This window comes from Rhopilema esculentum, chromosome 19 (assembly GCF_057945365.1).
Source record: "Rhopilema esculentum isolate cy_ngs chromosome 19, ASM5794536v1, whole genome shotgun sequence".
Taxonomy (NCBI): Eukaryota; Metazoa; Cnidaria; class Scyphozoa; order Rhizostomeae; family Rhizostomatidae; genus Rhopilema; species Rhopilema esculentum.
In genome coordinates, this window is record NC_142833.1 from 1,035,683 (window position 1) to 1,056,643 (window position 20,961).

Below are 20,961 nucleotides of genomic sequence, written 5' to 3' on the forward strand. Positions count from 1 at the left end.
TGAAAAAAGCAAACATTTAGTAAACTAAAGCTTTTCGTCTGACACTCTTCAGAGTTTAAAACGTCAGAAACCTCAAAGATTGGAGGATAGGATAAAACAACACGTTCCATCTAATATTAGAAACAAAACACATCCCCAAAGAGAACAGCCACCTCGGCCTTGCAAATCTAAACTTACAACTAAAACCTGCGATTCTGCTATCGGGCAGCATTTGCTAGAAAACCCAGATTGTGCAAAAAACTATAATGGCGACATGTTTCGGATTATTGGTAAAGCCCGATCGTCGTTCCACCTAGCAGTTTTAGAATCTATCTACATAAGCACGAAAAAACCGCTACTGTGTAGACAAAAGGAGTTCGTTTTCACCTTAGGACTCCACTGGTAACATTCTAATAGGCAAGCGGCACTGATTGGTTTACAGTCATGTGCTCGTGTTTCTGATTGGCCTATTTCGATCCACAACTGAGTATATATATTTCTTAGCGTAGAGTTTTCGATCTATGTTCTGACGTTTTAAACTCTGAAGAGTGTCAGACGAAAAGCTTTAGTTTACTAAATGTTTGCTTTTTTCAAAGCCATTCTCTATGTTTTTATTTGCAAATGTCCCTATTATACCTTTCAGCCTTTTTGTAGATTGATCCTCTATGTTAACCATTTACTTGCTAGACTATTGTTTCAGTGTAATCGCAGTGGCTTTTAGCAATTGTTCTTGGGCTAATTTAAATTTTGATAAAGAATGTTGGTAATCACTGACTCGTTGACTTCAAATCAATAGCCAATAGAACGTCTTGATGCATGGATACCTGTTAATTAAAAATTGATATTAACCGTCTTTATAAAAAGGGTTGGAAAGTGTTTTTATGAAACGGAGAGCAATAAAATGGAACGGTTTCTATTTTTTTCATTGTTTTTCTTAAACTTTCATGTACTTTGTTTGCAAGAATGGAAAAAGGTATGGTCATATGGACTCAAATTCCAGCTGGTGAAGGGGGAAGCTGACTTTTATGAGCTTTTTGGATCTCCAATATTTCAAACTTGCTACCTTAAAAAGAATTGTCACTTCATCATTAAAAACAAGGATGAAAGAGACTTCAAAGCTTTTGGTTTGGAAGAGGGACATAAACAAATCGAAGAAGCACAATACGTTTGGAGGAAAGAAGAAAGTATGACACATTTACAAACATTATAAATCTTAAAGTTTTTATGTTCTTGCAAGAGATTGCTATTTTATCAAACTTGATTAATTTATAATTACCGTTTTTAGAGCAAGCAATTAATGCGCTAAAAAAGTATACAGTCTTTATGTTGAACTTGATAAGGTTTAGGGATGCAACGTGTGGTTTGGTGATAAGGACAGGGTTTGGAGTGTGTTCTCAAGCAGACTTCACTGAATTTTTTACCAAACAAGCCAAACTTCCTTTAGAAAAAGTTAGGGCTTGCTACACCTGCTCGTTCAACAAATTCAAAGCATTTTATCACAGAGAAAACAAGAAAAAAACCATAAAATGGCATTATTTCATGGAATGCTTTTTAAAGTATCAAACGCAACCAAGCTAATACTACAGAAAAGGCAAATGAAAATGTTACTAAATCGTGTTTACATCTTTACGCATGTCTATGCAAGATGCAAAATACGCATATCTCTGCCTGCTACTAGACTTCAAAAAGAGATATAGAAATATCAGTGCATTGTTTAAAGACGTCATCAGACGATGAAATGGTAGCTGCTTTGAATGTCTCAAATGTTCATCAAGCATCGTCATCATCATCAACTGCTATTGGTCTTTTAAGACAGTGCCTTGTAAGCCCCAAACTTTCTGGACCCCATCATTATTTTAGTATAACCAAGGCATCTGATTTTGTTTTTCTATTTTGAGAAAATATTGAACAAGAATTTTCATGGAATGATAAGGGCATGAAGTATGAAAATAAGTTTGGAAACAAATAAAGGCATAGGGAAATTAAAAGTAGCAGGGCTTCCATAAATGTCTTTCAATATTGCATTATGGAATCCTGTTCAAAATCATAACACTATTGATGAATTATTGATAAGCTTGCTGAAAGTGTTTATTTAAAGGCTTTTAAGATCAAATGACACTCATTTTAAGATTCCAATTAACATTGTTTATTACTGACTTTGAAAGTAGTTATAAAATCTAGATTCTTGCAAACAAGGACTTTAACTTATATCTAAAAATTAATAAGCGAAGACTATAAATTGTTTAACAAGTAGCCCAAAGCAATGCAACCCAGAAAGAAACAAGGCAATCCCTGTTAATCTCATTTAACATTTGTAGAGTGTCATTTGTAGAGGCGTCTTGAGTGTTTAGTGATCGTTACACAACACACCTAAAGCTAAATGAGAATCCTATTTTGCCAAAGCAAGGTTCTTTGTCCCTAAAATTGTGGAACTCTGATGAAATGAAAAGTAAACTAAACTTTAAGAGAGAGTCTATGCATCTTACTTTATTTCTCGTTTCTTTGACACCAAGATACAAGATCATAATCTGACGTTTATCTTAACGATGAAGATTTCACTTATGATTTCATGTTCATGGAATTTGCAGGATGACTTGTAAATACAGTCGATCTTATGGACACAATTTTCTGTTAATAAATATTGCTGCTCGGAATGTACTTGTAGTAGTGTCAATTATGTCCATAATGCAATCTCTTTTAGATGCTTCATGATAGCGTCAATTAGATGTAGAACTAATGTCTAGCTAACAGTTAAAAAGGTTAATGATGAAGATGATCTGTTTAGCTTACAGATAGTGTATATCCAGTGTATATTGTTTGTTTCCAGGTGTTGCAAATAGATATACACTTCTCTTTTAAAAATTTTGCTGAAAGATTATAATTTCTTTCAGAAAAAGAGAAAATTTCGTTGCCCCTTGCAAGGACGTACCAATCATCAGAACCAACAAACAGCTACAAAGCCATTGATGGCATCAAATGCAACGACTACCAAGCTTGCACATGCACACACACTGAGTCTGGTGTTGGTCCTCCACATTGGTGGGCAGTTGAGTTTCCTCAGGCAAGCATGGTGAAGGCTGTCTCCATTGTTAATAGAGGTGACTGCTGCTCGGAGCGCCTAAGGGATTTCAACATCAGAGTTGGGTTTTTGCTTGAAAACGGGGCAAACCCTTTTTGCAGAAGGAACGTCGGCATACTCACGGCGAAAGAAGTCATGTTTGAATGCGATGAATTGGTTTTGGGCAAGTATCTCTTTATTGAATCAAATGTTTCAGACGATTTGACAATCTGTGAGCTGGAAGTGTATGGAGAGTTGTTTTTTTAGAATTATGATCTAGAGACATTTAATTTCATTTTATTTTCAATAGATTTAGCTGGGTTGCATTTAGAACTGATTATAAGAATTGTGTTTGAAAACTGCCCTGTAAAAGGAGATAGACCCTTAAACTTAGTTATTCTAATGTAGTATGTTGGTATTCTCGAAACCAAAAGGAGTCACCCATGTTCTGGAGTTTTCAAGATAGGATTTACATAATTCGACGTGAGGTGGCGCTAGGATGAATTCTCTGTCCTCTTAATCATTCCTGGTTGTCAGAATTTCGTCACTTAAATAAAAACAACAAAGTATTTGCAATACAGAAAAACTATGACTAGAATTCAAACATAGCTTTATTATTGATTTAGGTTTTTTGTTGGCAAAGGACCTCAGTTATGCCAATTTATACCTTGCTGGCACAAAATTCTTGATTTCTCCGTATACGATGATCTACAGCCGTTTGTGAAAATTTAATGTTCTTCGCATGCAACATCTTAGAAAGAACAAAATATATCAGTGATCCTTTGAGAGTATGCGTACTAAAATAGGCTTCCAAAATTGATTTTATCCATGCTTTGGGTAAATCTTTGATGAAAATATTTTCACAAAATTTTTTATTTTGTGATAAAGAGTGTTCCCAGAAATTGCGCATCGCCTCTATTCTGTATCATTAAAATAACGCCCGCCCAGAATTTTGGTAGACAAAAACAGCCACTTCAGCTTCTCATGACCCGAACACTTCTTTTCACGTGCATCTAAACATTTACCTGCACTATACCATGATTAGCCCACAGTGTTAAAGACTCATTGCTAACAATGAGCCATTGCGACACGTATGTATCCCATAATGCATTTTTAGTCAGTTTGAAATCAATAAGGAGTCTTTAAACCAATCACTTTTGACTAGAATTCCAATGGATTAAAGCTCGTGAATGATGAGAGAATTCTTACAGTGCACATTATTTAGAGATTTACTATTGCATCATATCATCAACGGAGGCGTCAACCTTTACAACTTTCGATGCCAACTACTCTAGTCGGGTACTTAGAAGTCGGGAACTTAGATACAAGACAATGAACAATTGTATTAATTAAAAATGATTTTTTTGCTGGTGTATACTTAGCTGAAAATACCTCTGTTTGGCAGATGACAGATATTAACATAGTTGAAATATTGTTACACCGATTATCAACTATCTATAATAAGAAAAACACCTTAATTGCAACGTCTTGTCATAGTTTTTGTCATCAATTTAACCTCCCTTTTGATAACTTTAGTACAGTAATACTGTATCTACCCATGGTACTACTACTACAGCCCTAAAAACACTGTGACATTCAAATCGAAGTGAAGCCGTTTCGTCCTTATTGACTTGGCAATACCTAACTTTGATATCCACTGTCGCAGTTTTTTTAGGCTGAAGTGTACAGGGTATGTTTGATGACGCTTTGGTGATCTGCATCCCGGCAAAAAGTCCTGGAAGTAATGCATTAGCTTATACTTTTTCAGGGCCGTCGGAACCCGGGGGTTTGGGAGGCTGGGAGGCTTGGAGGCTGGAGCCCGTCAATAATTGTCAAACTGTAGTATGTTTTCTTTATAACAGTGTACTGAATGAGAAGGAATACAATGGGCAGCCCCCCCCCCCCCCATATGAATTTCGTTCCGACGGCACTGTTTTTTCATCACTATGTCATTTATTCACTAGTAAAGAGAAGAGAAGTTTCATGGATAAACAATGTTTAAAAATTGCTTTGCATAAAGCAAACGATTTAGGATAATACACTTAAGGTTAAGTCGGTCTTAAAATTGTTGCTTTTTCAAAGAACAGCTTATCTTAATGGCTGCATAGGTAAAAATAAGTTGAATGGTGGATTTTTTGATTGCCTCAAACACCTGCTGTTTGTTTCAAAAGGAACCAGCATATTAGTGGCATCAAATTGCAAGTTCCAAAGAATATTAACAAGCTTCATCAATTTTAAACTGCACAAAAACACCCACCATGCGGTGTTTGATATTAACAAAATTAATTTTTCAAACAGGGACACTTGTAGCAATAGGGGACACCATCACGAATTTTCAGTCATTTAGTGGCAGCTGTTGTTGTTGTAAATTCATTTTAATTCGATATGAAAAGAAATATCTAACAATATATATACATATCTATACAATTTTAACTTATCAAAATCGAACATAGCTACCAATAGGCACATTGAATTAATTATAGATACTAAGTTAAAGAGTAATTTGCATTTACTGGTAGAAGCTGACAGGCACTACATTTTCAATTCGGTCAGTCCCATTGTTTTATTAGATTCTTAAAATTTTCAAATTTTCTGCGGATTTCAGTTCGTTGGGTAGGCCATTCCAAACCTGTGGCCCGATTGACATAAGATTTTTGGATCCAAATGTTGCTTGATCAGGTCTAACATGGGCTAAGTTATTTGGATATCTTAATGAAATGAATAATTTGATGAACGTAATTAAAAAATATTCTGCATAGAATGTGGGCCCAACTGTTTTACTGTTTAGAATATTTCAATGCACAGAATTCTTTGACGAGCAACGAACATTGTGCGTTTGTCTGACTTCACAAGCAGATCGTTTTACGAACTTGTATGATCTAGGGAAATCTTAGGACACGTTCTTGTTTCTGTTCAATGTTCTGTAATGATTTAGAAAATGAAACATACCAGCTCAAGAGACAATAACTGAAATTAGAATATACAAAGCTCTGAACAAGAATCTTTTTCTCGTGGAAACCAATAAACGTCTTTAATATTTTAAGAACATTTAAAAGTGTTGCAGCTTTTTTGCAAAGATTCTAAATTTGTGGGTCGAAATCAAGTTTGTGATCCAACGTTACCCCTAAAAGCTCCACTGTCTCCTCAGATTCAATTTTTTTACCTTTAATGATTATTTGTTCTTCACTAGTAGCTATTTGTCTTGTTTTCCCTAATCATTATAGCATGAGATTTTTTCAGGTTTTGCAATAATTTCATTTTGTTCTAACCATGATAAGGCTCACGCTTTTTGCAAAGTATTTACAAGATCGGGCATGTTTTTAGAAAAACAATCTAGTGTATTGTCGTCTGTATGATTGTTTTTTATATGATAATAGATATGTAGGCCAAAATGGCCCTCAATCTACTACAAGAAAACAGAACGTCGTAAACTTAACTGGTTTATTAAAATTGCTACATCTAAAATATTACTACAAATGGCTACAAAAATTATAACACCTTAAATATACAACAGTAAACTGATCAGCTGATTTTTAAAAGGGCCCATAAATTTCACGCTTTTCGAATGCTCGCCTCACTGTTATCGCAAAAATTATAGACGCCTGGGGCCTTGCTCCCCAGCCGCAAAGTCAAGTCATCAAATCATGCATTACATTGCCAAAATATTGTCCATACTTCAACATTTTGACTTCAGGTTCCCACATTCCCGGATTCTGCCATTCTCTGATTCCCCTGTTGCCCGATTCCCTATTCCTTGTTTTAGTACTGTCAAAAACTGGGTTAGCCTGCGCACAGACTCGACTGGCTTTTCCAGAATTTGATTGAATGGAAAGTTTAGGGTTTGTCCTATGAATATCCTACATTCCCACCCTTGTTTTTTTGAGCAAAGAAAATTTCTCGCGCCTTCCTCCACCTCCTTAGTTATTGATTAAATAAAAATGTGCGAATTACACGAAAGCTATGTCCAAATTAAGTGCATATAGAACAACTCTTAACAGGGGCAATCCTTGATTTACTGTCGATATGGGCCTCTAAAGAAGAACCTTGAAGACAATTACAAGTAACCTGTTTGTCTGTATATCACCAGGAGGCAGAGAATGGCCCGGCGACCACCCAAGAAAGCAATCAGAGGTCACTGTAGCGGTTCCTGAAAACAAAAAAGAATTGGGCGAAGGTAGTTGTTCCGTTGATTATGATATTCATCCTCAACAAAACCAAGCATAAATGGTTTCAAGACTTCTTGTTGGAACTAGATCCAAAAAAGATCATCTATTGGCAAAATTTTACCTTGTGTCAAATTACCGCATAAATTTCCAGACCTTTTTTACTTTTTTTAGCAATAATTCCAAATGGGAAGATTGGTCAATTGAAAGTTAGTGCTGCTGGTAACCTTGATTAGTTGAGTTTTAAGAAAAAGGGTTCTGACTAGCATTTTGAAAAATGCCCCAAGGCCCTTTACTTTTGCCACGCCGCCCCTGGCTGGCTCTTAAAGCCTGGGAAAATTTATATGAGAACACTGTCTGGGTCCATCGGCGATCATGTCTAGCTTCCAGTCTACCTCTATGACCACACTTGCGCCGAGCAAAATGGCTGAACTGGAGGATTTCTCCCAAGAAAATAGTGTATCAGTTTCGCATTTTATCGAAGAAATAAGAAAACCTAAACCAATTTACGATCAATCATGTAAAGTCAAAAGGCCTCAAAAGACAGAATAGGATAAGTTAATTGCTGGAAGAAAATTGCAAAATCCACGGGAATGTCTTTAACAGAGCCTGAACGACGATACAAGGCAATAAGAATGGCTTTTTCCAGATATTTATTGAAAGTAAGTGGAAAATTTGGTAGCGGCATCAGCGAAGTACTCTCTATTGTTTGAAAATATGGCCATATGCGTTGGCTAATGTTTTCAATTTCTCGAGACATTGTTATCAGGATTGGCGCAAAAATTTTCAAATGAGGCTCTTTTTTCAGGGTCACATGTGACCTAACAGGGCCAGAAAATCGCACCTCATCGCAGACAAGCAGTATATGAGAAGACTTGCATCGGCGATGGTCGCCGACGGTCTGTGATAAGGGACGAAAATAACTTCGAATCTGATGAAAATATCTATTGCGTAAATGTTTTAGTCATCACTGTTAAAATCTTTCCTCCATAACAGGGTTCTGCGGCTACTTTTACCGAAAATGAATGAATGAACTGAATGAACTAAACTGAGAAAACTAATTTTTATTAAAATGCAAAATGCATGCTTTTTGTATCGAAAGATTTGGAAATCGCAAGGAACTGCAGAAACATAGCGTTCTTGAGTATTTTTAAAAGTCGTGGCAAGGACATTTCCTGAAACAGGAAAATGCCTTGCAATATGGCCTTAAGTCGGTGCGTTACTGTGCAGCAAATTCTGGAATGACATTCCTGTGGATATAAAAAAAGTCACTATCTCGTGTTGTATTTCGTTGAAAGCTCAAACCCTCCCTCTTTGAATTAAATTACTAGAACTGATCGGAGATAAGTTTCTCAGTCATAATTTTAAAATAGAAGTCAAATGTAAATGAGACATCTTTAAAAGGGGGTGATCTCTCCTCGATTAGCATAGCTGCTGAGAGACTTCCCCCCTTTAAGAAATTCCCTCCATTCAAATTAACCTTTCTGGCCCACCGGGACACCGGGAAATTTCCCGGTGCGCCCTTTGCCCCAAGTTATTTTTTCAAAAACTTGAAAACCTTCAAAAGGCAACTAACCTTCCGATAAAACTATAACTGATTACAATCATAAACTGACCTCCTATCTAAAGTACGTTTCCATGAAAAGTTTAGAAAATTCATTGGAGACGATGTTTTCATCAGCAGTTTCTGCAAGATTTTTGAAAACCTTGAGAAAAACATATTTTGTTTTGAAAATGGCTTTGAAAAAAGCAAAAAATTTTAAACATATTAAGTCTTTTTTGTCTGAAACTTTTCAGAGCATATAACGTTAGAATAAAGGTCCAAAGGACAAGATGGAAAATTCAATCCACAAATGGGTATTTATTCTCCATCTTGTTCTTTCCGACCCTAATTCTTACGTTTTTAACTCTAAAGAGATTCAGATGAAAAAGCTTTTAGTATGTTTAAAATTTTTGCTTTTTTCAAAGCCATTTTCAAATTTAGTAGCGCCAAAAAAGTGTTCATACTTTTATTATTGACAGCAGTTAATGTGGTAGCAGCCAGAAAGCCTACTCTCACTTCCAACCCTCATTAGCTTTTAATTTTTTCAAGCAAGTGCGCAATACTTGAATTAATTCGATATCTGTTGAGAGGGTAGTAGGGGTTTTCACTAGCTAACTCGCGCACTGTTTGTGAACCCATGACTTTTGACTAACCATATTAGTTTTTTGACTTATGACTAATGCGAATTATTTCGAGTATCTGATATCGACTGAGAGGGCTCGCACATTGGGAAAATTAATTGAGCACTACCCTGTGCTCTTTCAAATCAACCAAAATAGTTATAACTGGATAAATTATCGGTGTGTTGGCCATTGAGTATGGTAACGTTCCCATATTACATAATCAAAGATGGGTTGGGGAGGGGGTTTTTCACAAACGGTAGCAGTCATTATGGCTATTTCTTAAAGCTTATTAAAATAATAATTTACGGAGAAGGGGATTTTTCAAATAACACCGTTTTTCGATGACGTAATATGTGCATATTCCTTGTCTTGTCTCTCTTGAATAATAGTCCCTATTCTTTGGGCCATAAACTATCCCTTAATAGTGAGAACTGCTCTATGTATGATAAAAGACAATACTTTCTCAACGTCCTGTTGTTGGCAAGCTATTTTACTTTGCGATTCAACTAAAATCTCCTATGCATCATGCTTTTTGTACGTTGCAACCAGGAGTTTTGTACCCTAAAAAAGCTATGACTAATTGAAGCCAAAAATCTTGAGAACTTTTTAAAAACTCTATACAAAATTTATTGAGGATTGATGCCCTCATGTAAGAACCTTCTGTAAACTTAATGAAAAGTTAAACCGGCTGTTTTGATAAAACTGGTTTCAAATTTTATTATTAAAGTATTCCGGAATAGAAACTGTGTCTTTTCTTAAGAAATTCTTTATCCATTTTACCATGTCTACGCACAGTTTGTCATACCGAAGAAGCCATCAATCTGCAAACTCATCAATTTGCGCAAAACGGATGGCAGCAAGATGTCTTAAAATCCATTTGTCTAAGATATGTTATCAGATATCTCTCGGACAAGTCTACGGTTTTGAGCACATGTTCAATACCTGATCATAAATCATATCTTTTGTAAATGATTTGTAACTGTAGCGTGGAGGCAGGAGCAACACAGTCATTAGGCTAGCAGGTGTTGAGGCACCTCTTTACTTTTTTTCAAAGATATGCTGCAAAACTTAATTTCAAAAAATTTTTCGTCAAATTTTTAAAGATTTCGAGATCGAGTTTAATCGAAAAAAATCTCGTCTCCTAGGCCAGAGAAGTTGTTTTCTTTGTAAAATCTTGGAAAAAGGTGTCTTGCTAGCTGAAAAATGGCTTTGGGCTTTGGTCCAACTTTCAAAATCTATCATTTCATACATGAAATTGAGGACAATACGTCACTTGATACCTACAAATTTGACCAGTCGTGTAGACGTTTCAAATACAGTCAATTTGACAGAGAGTCTTCTTCATGCAAATGCCAATTGTGAATAAAAAACTTTGATTTCGACATGGGGCATGTTCTGACATTCTAAATAGGGTGATTTAAAAAAATTTCCGAGGGCCAGCCCCTGACCCCCGTTTCGTTTCTTATGACAGTGTTTGCAACAAACTGATTCTCAGGTAAAGCAAAGTTTTTCCGGGCCAGTTTTACAAGACCCAAAGTTATGCAACTTTAGCACCTATTGGCACCCCTTTGGCTACTTTTCCCGGTTGGTCAAACGGTTGCCAGTCCGCCACTGGTGTTATTAATAATTTCTAAAATATCACTTAATATTTTTGTAGTTTAATCGTTTGGGCGTATTTTGTAGTAATTTTACGATAAATCGTATGTAGAGTTGAAATACAAACTGAACTGAACTAAACCGAACTGAATTTCAAGATCTCAAGGTATCTCGCAAGATCAGTGGCATCTTGTCATTCCAAAACCTCTGCTTGAAGTAGAGGCGGCAAAAACATTTTGAAGAGAAGGCCTAACGTTGGACGAGAGTGTATGTCAACAATATTGATTGTCATGGATTGTATAGACAGCTCTCGTTCGATTCAGTGGAGATTTTTCAAATGCTGAATATCTAGCATATAAAAGTGCAGTTTCAATTAATAGTGAACGCTATCTAATGAAATTATTTGGAGCAAGCAAAAAGGTAAGAGAGCCTTGCTAAACTTTTACTCATGTCCGTGTACATTTCAGTCAGATGCGGAGACTCGTCTATGAGTCCGTTCCGTTAAAAATTGTTATATTCATTCTTGTCTCTATTCTATAACCTTTTTTATATTATTTTTGTAAAGGACACACAGTAATAAATTTTCTTTTTATATTTCTTAAAGCTGGAAGTGGAAATGTTAGATTTTTGAGAATTGTTAAGAAAGTAATTTATTTTGTCTTTTTTGTGAGAAGAAAACTTGTGTTTGCTTTTAGTACACATCCCAAATCATCAATTTTGACGTCTAAATTGTGTTCTTTTAGTGTCAAGCATGACAATGAAGGGGACAGAAGATCAGGATGACCAGGAGGAAACGTGGGAAGAGTTTTATGAAGAAAACAGAGTCATTCCACCACACCCAAGTAGACTGCATACAACGAAAAGTCAAAACAGTTTTCCATTTTGCTTAACTTTGAAGTCACTTGAAGGCATTAACATCCCTCCAGGTTTTGTAAGTATAACAATGTTGAGGCTATAGCAGTTTTCATAAGTACTTATGGTAATAATGACTGCCTAATTTTAAAGACTGAAGACCACAATTCTGAAAATCTGTGGTCTTCTGTGCAACCTCGAGCAACACTCTGTACCTATCCTCACGTATTAAAGGCTGCTTTGAAAGCAAACTTAGAGTTTGCCACACAGATATTGGCCCACTTTCAAAATTGGAAATTATGGCAAGGGTAGCTCATAGCTGCTCCTGTGTACCTACTAATCTTTCTCTGCAGGCTAAAAACTTTTTTGTGAAGTGATAAGCTGAAGGAGTAGGAGGTTAGTTGTGTTGCTGGGCGGAGATTTTCTGCAAGCTGTTAAGCAAAAAGGGTAGCAAAGTAGAATATGCAGCCTTCATTTCTAAGTTGCAATTGAGAATGGAATTGGTTTGGGCGAAAAAGATTAATGGGTTTAGGTGTCAAGAGTACTATTGTGTAAATATTTTTTGCTTTAAGATAATTTGAAAATCAAAGCTCCTCTCTTATGAACCAAGCAAAATGACCAGAATTAATCTTATTAAAAAGAAGTTATTCAATTTCAGACAGCATTTGGAGTGGGTAGGTTAGTGTATGTTTTTGTGTGAATCTGGCTGGCAGCAAAATGGTTAATCAAAGAATTACATAAATAATTTCCAACAGAGATTCTTTTGATCAATGATGTTAATGAAAAGTCATAAACAAAATGCTGCTCTTGTAGCATGTTGTAGTTACACATGGAATTAATTGTGTATAGGCCAACATATTCTTCAGAAAAAACTGTTCAAGCCTTGATCAAAAGAATCTCTGTTGGAAATTATTTATGTAATTCTTTGATTAACCATTTTGCTGCCAGCCAGATTCACACAAAAAATACACCAACCTACCCACTTCAAATGCTGCATAGATGATAATGATGTGATATTTCTTTGATTAGAAAAACATTAAGGTTCCTTTTTGAAATAGGTTTTGAAATTTCTTTTTTATAGTCAACTGACACAGTGGAGTTCCAAGTCTCTGTGACTTTTTATGATGCTGCAAACTATTGGTTCTTTGGGAACACTTGGAAGGGCCCATTGGTATCAGCAACTAGCAGGATTGGCAGCACAGCTAAAGTGGTTCTCAATGAGCCACTTTACTTTCATTCTTGCTTGAATGACTATACAATAACATTGGTAATAGAAGTTGCTGTTGCTGATAGCAAGTTATACCAGAGTGTAGGATGGTCAATGCTGAGAATATTTTCTAATGTTGGGAAGTTACCAGACACAAAAGGAGCTGCGTCTGCATTGCACCAAAGGTAAATATTGCTCATATAGATATAATGTGATTTGTAGGCACAAGAGGTTTTTGTCCACACTTCAGGCGTGTACAGTGCGAGCTTAAGAATCCTTTGCTGACACGGAAGCATAAGAAACAGTCAAGGATCATAGGAATATATCAAGGTAAAAACAGAAGAGTATAAGAAAGGAAAGAAAACAAGATGAAAGTCGTAAACTGAAAAGGTATTGAAACCTGTGGAAGCAAACCATTAGGCATTGAAAGATGCATTACATTTCCTTGACTACTTTATTGTGAAATTTTTTTATCTGATTCCCAAAACCCAGAAATCTGTAAACTACTGATGTGACATTGATTAAGTAAAATGTTAACCCTAGTAATTAAAGCTATAAATGTATCATTTATTTCCTTGGAAATTTCTTGGAAATGTATTATTTAAATGTATTCACAGCTTTAAAAATATCTGTACAAATTATGTTGCCCAGTATCTATTGATATTTACTTGTGAATACGTTTAAAGGTAATGTGTCCATATAAAAGGACTGCGTATACCCAACATGTCAAGTAACATCAATTGGTCAGTATTCTTGCGATGCAAAACTGCTCACAAGAAAGCTAACCTCGCAGCAGGTTAGATAAACAGAATGACTGTAATGGCTGGGAAGATGACATGAAAAATCACATGTTTCTAAAAACCCCGCAGAGTCGCTTGCTTTAGCTGGACACATTACCTCAAGTAAAGGAAAAGCCATGCTTCCGTTAATGATTTAATGATAAAAATATTTTTGTACCTTTTAGGTTGACACTCTACTATGGAACCCCAGCTGGTCTGCTGCTCCTTTCCGAACCAATTGAAGGTTTGCACCCAGAACCTCAGTTTATTATCTATTCGTGCATTAGCTTATTTCGTTCCTGCATTATTTCACAACCCATCAGAAACACTTCTCACTGGTTAGCTTTCAAATACTACAGCTTAATCATTGCTGTGTAAGAGGTGGTGGTCTTTTGGCAAGTAGTTTATTGGCAAAAGGCAGGGGACATTCCAATTATAGTGTTTGAGGATCAGCATGCAAAATTGTCATTGCTAAAACTAACACTGATGGAAAAAATGATAAGTTGATTGGTCTGCAAATATGGAACTTGATTATCAAGTTTTTGTATGGAAATTACAAGCATCTGATTCAAATCTTTACCATTAATCTGACAGTAGCAACTGCAATTGTCACAACCATCTGGATCCACCGCTAAACATTGATTAGCCTCCTGATAATGATGACATGCCCGGTAATTCTCAAACGTAGCCATATTTTAGTCACCTCCCATCCAGTTTTTCATAATCTTGCATGTTTGAAATGACAACTGTTTTTGCCAACAAGGAACCAATATGGTTTTCTTTTCATCCAAGAATGGAAACTTTGCTCAATAGGCTAGTTTAATTATTTTCAAGCATTTTTAAGATCCTGTTACCTTTTTATTTCAATATTTAAGGATTGGATGTGTTTACTCTTTTGGTATTTCAAGATATGTTTATTGAGGGAACAATTTATCAATTGATTGCGTGATTGCATTTATGATTAATTGGTTGCATTCATCCTGAGGGTCCTATTGGCTTTTATGTCTATCAAAACTAGGTTACAGCCTCTGAATGTTCAAATAGGAAAGTGCTATTTGAGCTAAAATGGGCGTTCATTCAAAGGAAAGATATGTCTCAAGATTGCATGAATGAACAGAAACTTCCAATGTTCTTAAGTTTGCTTTATGCAATAGTCTTCAGGGTGTGCAGTGTCAGATAGTGACTTATAGGTGAGCAAAAGTTTAAATCCACACGTCGATCAAAAATAAGCTTGAGAGGAAGCATGACATCTTTGAGCAGTTAGAAAACATAGAGCCCAATCATAGTTGAAGAGTTCGAGTGAGAAAACTAAATTTTTCAGCTCGAAATTTTTCACAAGATTTTCACAATATTTTTCACGTGGAGTTCTGTTTTGTTATAGAAAAATTCGAATCAATCTTATTGAGAAGACGACATCTGGGAATTTTATTTAGGAAAGACACATATAAGATTTATGATCGTTTTACGAGTACATTCAAACGTTCAAAAGTAACTGACATGTTCCGTCTGTTTTAGAATTCATGGGTTTACAGCCTATAGAAGATTGCGGAATAAATTACAGCTTGCAGTCACATTTTGCATTGGAAGAGGTACTGCATCTTATGCCAGAAAATGTGGTATTAAGTGGCGATGACAGGATTCCAGGAGTCTCAGAGATTGGGGCTGAAACCGGTGATTTTCCATTTCTCCTTCACAATATGATATTCTATGGAGTTTTTGTTTTTGGCTATTTATTGATGCTTAAAATAAAGCATAACTACATTTAGTGAGCAAAAGTATTGCACAGGCTGAAACAGAAATGGCTGCACCGCAGTAAGAAATTTTAGCGAACCAAAATTCAAGTGGCCATAGCAAGTTTCATAAAAGTTAAAAGATGACTTTTTAACTGGAATATGTTGGAAATTTTATCAGGGTTTGATGGTGATAATAGTAAATGTAAGAATATTCTTGATTTTTACATATTTCTAAACAATATCGACATGTCACAAAAACACAAAAATTGAGCCATGAGCCATGATGATTGAAGTACCTGCGAAACACTTGCAATAAAAAAGTTGATCTTTGCACCAATTTGCGATATCTTATTAGAATGAACTCGGGGGTACTTACTTTATGCTTGGGGGTTTTGAACTGCTCATTTTCATTACTTTTGTTGGGGAATCTGCTAAAAGTTTTGGTCGGAAATTTTTGGAGCAGCGCCCGCTTCGTGATATGTTGCAGCAAAATTCAATCAATAGAATGTGTCATAAATCGTAAAGTCCATTTTTCCAACCCATTGCGATTTTGTTATAGGAACAAATAATCCTGAAAATCGCATAAAACAACATTTTGTCCTCTCATTAAATGAAAATACCAAAATCCCCGTGATAAACAGGTTCACTCAAGTGCCTTAATAGCTGTAAAAGAGTGGAGATAAATGGCTTAAAACATGCCACTTTCCACCAAATACAAGGCCATTTCTGATCAACTTGATACTTTAACACCTAAATGCGATCTTGCAAATGTTTTTCGAAATTTGTCCTGTCGCGATTAACAGAACTTGTTACTAAACTTTTTGGTAAAGTTTTAGCAAGTCTCACAAAAGTTTCACAGACTGTCCAATAAAAGTTAAAATTATTTTTTTTTAAAAGGTAACTTTTTTTCAATTTTTAAATTAAAAGTTTTGTCAACGGTTTGAAGTTTGGTTTGATTAGATTTTAACCATAAAAAGACGCCTAATGGCTTCACAAAAGTGGTTGAATTTCGATCGCCATTACTGATTTGTTGACAACGCGGTCGCCATTACTGAATTGTCAATCCTGTGCAATACTTTTGCTCACTTAGTGTATGCACCTTGGCTCTATATCTCTCACAGTTTAGGAAATGTCGCTAGAACGCTACCAACACAAAAGAGCTTTATCAAAATTTCATTGATATTCATCGAACCACTTTCAGTTTTAAATCTTGGGCTTTTAGAGTCATTTTAAATGGCATTAGATGGCTGATGTCCACAGGAAAACTAAATAAGATAGGATTCAATCGCTTCGCATGACGTGGCTGATTTGCCAAAATTCGAAAATCATCATATCATCATATTTGGATCTACGTCTGTTTTACATGCTGGCAGGTGTTGGGCGGGCTCTTTAAAAATCGATTTCAAGGCCAGTCTAATCTTTGCTAAGTCTCTGTTGACACCATTTTGCTTCATATCTGATTGATTACTCCTTCCCATATTGACTTGAACCTAGAATTAAATGGTATTGCATGAATCATTAGCGTCAGTGCAATGCTTCTACTCTGCCTTATCAGCGTGTCTATTGATATTTAAATTCAATCTTGCCATTCGATCACTTAGAAGAAACGCCCCCCACTATTTTAAAACGTTTGGATCGTAACTTAAAAAGCAAGTCTTAGAATATAATTATCAATGGAAATCCGAATGTATTAGAAGAAGTTTTGTATCTGTTAAGGGGTTTTAGAGATTTTGTATGGAAGGATTACGCTAAGTTCTACTATTTCTAACCGAATCTCTAAAGTCTCTCCTAAAGTTTTTCCATTTTAAAACACACAACGGTTTCATGTAACACAAACCTCTTTCTGCCCTTCAGAGTCAGGAATCATTGATATTTTAAGAGTTCCCAAGCTTTTGAAGCCTTGGCCGTGTTATATTGGAAAGGTAAAGTAACCATTGATTATCTTAAATGATGTAGTTTAATTCTAGACTCCGATTAAGAGTTTTCCCACTAACTTTATTTCTTGCAAGACAAGGCTGTGTCTTTATTCTTCGATACTTCTAAGATTCATCTGTTATGAAAATCAAGCAAAATTTTCTTGCTTGTTAAGACAAGGAACTAAAACTAACGTGTTTTGTAGAAAAGAAACTTTGCTTGTATGACATCAAATGGTGAAAATGGTCAAAATTATATTGGAAGCTAGAAGGGTCTAATGGAAAATTGATAATTTTTGTTTGATAGTTTCCACTAGTGTGGAAGTGTTTCTTTTGTGAATGCTGAAATGTTCTCTAATTCAGTGTGAAGCTTCGATTAGCCTTGTTGGACAAAGATTTTTAAACATGTTGTGATGGATTTATTTTTTATTTTTAATAAATTTAATTTGAGTCGAAAGTCTTGTGTGAAGCCATCTTCCAATTAAATCTTCCTTTGTTTTGTCCTAAATTGAACTTAATTTGATCCTCCAACTTGTAGAGACTTCTCTTTATTAATTGATGAACCATACTAATTATTTTTTCTGTACCAGTAGAGACATTTCAAATATATATATATATATTCGTTTCAGCTTTCTCTGTTTCTATTCCCTTCTGTCGAAAAATTCGAAGAGAATCTTTGTAGAGCTGTCAACGAGGACAGACTGGCCAAAGTAAGTTTTTTAAGAATGGGTCCCTTTTCAGTGAAGCAGTATTAATATTTGCTGGCTGATTCAAGCTGAACAATATTCTCAGGCTTGCATTAATATATAAAACGAATGGCGTGACACTTGATTAAGATATTTCTGTTGATCTCATTTTTGACCTCTCTTTTCATTCTAGTTCTTTTTCATATAATAGGAAAGTCAATTTGTTTTAATAGATGCGATTTAGAGCTTAAATTTGATTCATCACTACAATTCTTACCTGGCATTAAACTAATAAAAGTATTATTTTTGCCAATAACCATGAATGTTTTCGAAAATGGATTAGAATTGACCACGCTTATCTTATGGAGTTTCCAGATGCTGTTGTCACAAGAGAAAAATGTAAGCCCAACAATTTTAACCGACCATTTACGCTTGTTTTCAGTATGCAATTGATCCAGATTCATCCGAAGTGACTGTAGCCGAAAGGAGGCTTTTGGTAAGCCTCGTTTTTAATCTTCTCTTTTCAATCAGCTATATTTTCCATCTATATCGTTTTCTTGTCGAAACCGTTTTCTTGGTAAGCAAATGTGATTAAATCGCCGCCATGTTGGCATGACAATATGATGAATTAATTTCTTGTTGTCACTGCTTCGCTCAGTTTTTTTAAAATGACCGGCTTTTAGATAAAGATAGATGCCCATTTAATTCATTCTAGTATCAAGGGTTGCTAATTTAATTCATTCTTATATTGAGGGTTGCTAATTTATTCAACCATCTTGTGCTTTTCAATTGCTTAAGAGATTTTATTATTATGACAATGGATTTGCTAAGGTTCCAATTTTGGTTCTTATGTTCAAAATGAATTGTACTATTGCATTTCTTCTGTAGGTTGGCGTTCACAATGGATGGACATTTATCAAAGAGCATCATATTGGTTATTTACAAAAGTCAAATAACAGCAGTTCTGGTAGCCTTCGTGGCGAAGGACTAGCAAGTAGGTTCTGCTATTTAATAGCTGTTTCCTCTCCTAAACTTCACACTCACTTGTACATTTACATTTGTAAACGCTTATCTACACGGCACTGAGCATTCTACACCAGACCGTTTGATCCTCCATTTCCATTCACATTTGTGAACGCTTATCTACATGGCACTGAGCTTTCTATAACAGACAGATTGATACTCAATTTCCGTTTAAATCTTGGTAATTACCCGACGTTTTACACTCTGATGAAGATCAGACGAAGAGTACTTAAACAAAATACGTTATGTTTTCTTATTAGGTGCTTTCCTTATGTTTTCTTGGTCGAAGTATTGTTAGTGCTGAGATCTTTGAACAGTTGTGTGAACAATAATGCCTTTCGCCTTTTCACTCTTAATGTTACTTGATGTTACCTATAGGAGAAACAAAGTCTCTAACGCTGAGAAGTAGAATTGAGCTAGATGAAGTTGCAAACCACCCATTGTTCGCTGTTGTCTTTCAAATACAATATATCCTTAATGTCCCTGTCATGAAACTTGAACTTCCAACAGACAAAAAGGCTCGATCGAGGGTAAGGTTGTTTCTATTTTTGTTTTAACTCTTACTGTTTTGCTTGAGTTCTGAATATCCAAAAGTGTTTTATTATCAATGTTATCAAGAATGGATCCCAGCGTTGAGCTAAAATGTGCTTAAATTCACCGGTGCGCTTGGTAAAAAAATGTGACAGCAAAAGCGGAATTGAACAGCTGGATTAAAGAAACGCTGAAATTTCCGTCATTGAAGAATATGTTAAAGAGTATTTGTAATTAAAAATGGCGATTTGATACAAAGAATAGTCTATGTACATGATCTGTGTAGAATAATGGATAAAAATATAATGCTCTGACCTCGAATAAGTGAAATAATTTAAATCTTTAGTGTTGATTTTGGTTGAATGTGTAGAAAATCAGCAAGCAATGGTTCTGTTGTCCTTTATATTTTCTTTCTGTTATTTCTTATTAGATTTCGACGAAAAAAGGAGTTTCCCTATAAATTCATCAATACATCATGGTGAAATTGAATGAATACTTAATTAAGCCTAATTTCCTCTCGTTTCATTGAAAGGTTCGTTTCGACAGAAATTGAAATTTTCACCAACCTCCATTTGTAACCCTATAATTACAAGAGACATGAAATGATTCGCGTGAAAATTTTCATACATGAAATGATTCGCGTGGAAGTTTTGTGCAAGCAACTTTCATTTTCATACGCAGCCTTTTAAGCATTCTAGAATATATAGTTTATTTAATTTGGGTGTTTTGTTGATCCAAGCTACGGCATAAACTGACACTTTGTGATTTGCCTCATAATGTTTCTCAGGATGATTGCGTGGCGATGCGATGCGCTCGATATCTAAGTATTCTGTTTTATGTCATTCACAGCTTGGTTCATCATTCGGTAGCATGCCGCTTTCACAGAAAACCGAGGTGATAGCGAGGTGGTTGGTTTGGAATCCGTTCGAAAGTGAACTTCCCGCTGTTGCTGACGTCACAGTTGACCTTGCTGGAGGACCAGGAGCCAATCCGTCTCACTCTTTTTGCTTCACTCGCAAAGTCAGTAACATTGAAGAGGTAAGAACTTCATTTCGTTTACGTGTTATTTTTTTTCTTGTGTGGAAATCTTGATAGATCATCAAAATATATTGTTACCTTTAAGAAATTTGGTGTGGCCATGTGCCGTACTTGTTCTATCATTCAGAATTTAACTTTTTTTTTTCTGAAAAATATTGCTTAAGCAAAATATTTTCCATAACCTCACGAAAATTTGATAAAAAGTAATAATACTCTTTAGATAATCGGCACATGCAC

At 35.5% G+C, this 20,961-nt stretch overlaps 2 protein-coding genes across 2 annotated transcripts in view; both read left to right on the forward strand.

The window, feature by feature from the left end:
- The first annotated feature begins 589 nt into the window (after positions 1-589).
- Positions 590-7,084, forward strand: LOC135688436 (fucolectin). Its single transcript, XM_089114087.1, has 2 exons — positions 590-1,163; positions 2,871-7,084. Exons 1-2 carry the CDS (start codon positions 881-883, stop codon positions 3,302-3,304), a joined length of 717 nt encoding a protein of 238 aa, XP_088970213.1. The 5' UTR covers positions 590-880; the 3' UTR covers positions 3,305-7,084.
- Positions 7,085-11,177: 4,093 nt separating this feature from the next.
- Positions 11,178-20,961, forward strand: part of LOC135688076 (nephrocystin-4) — a 36,101-nt gene continuing 26,317 nt past the window's right edge. Inside the window, exons 1-11 of the mRNA XM_065204782.2 lie at positions 11,178-11,382; positions 11,706-11,893; positions 12,896-13,206; positions 13,986-14,044; positions 15,316-15,471; positions 17,388-17,455; positions 18,076-18,156; positions 18,575-18,628; positions 19,021-19,126; positions 19,534-19,685; positions 20,536-20,724. Of these exons, the coding sequence (XP_065060854.2) occupies positions 11,714-11,893; positions 12,896-13,206; positions 13,986-14,044; positions 15,316-15,471; positions 17,388-17,455; positions 18,076-18,156; positions 18,575-18,628; positions 19,021-19,126; positions 19,534-19,685; positions 20,536-20,724 (1,356 nt within the window). The 5' untranslated portion in view covers positions 11,178-11,382; positions 11,706-11,713. The remainder of the gene's footprint in view (positions 11,383-11,705; positions 11,894-12,895; positions 13,207-13,985; positions 14,045-15,315; positions 15,472-17,387; positions 17,456-18,075; positions 18,157-18,574; positions 18,629-19,020; positions 19,127-19,533; positions 19,686-20,535; positions 20,725-20,961) is intronic.

Excerpts from the sequence above, each read along its gene's own strand:
- LOC135688436 (XM_089114087.1), top strand. The coding sequence starts at position 881 with ATGGAACGGTTTCTATTTTTTTCATTGTTTTTCTTAAACTTTCATGTA. Across the intron at positions 1,164-2,870 it reads CGTTTGGAGGAAAGAAGAAA|AAAAAGAGAAAATTTCGTTG; the intron begins GTATGACACATT and ends AATTTCTTTCAG.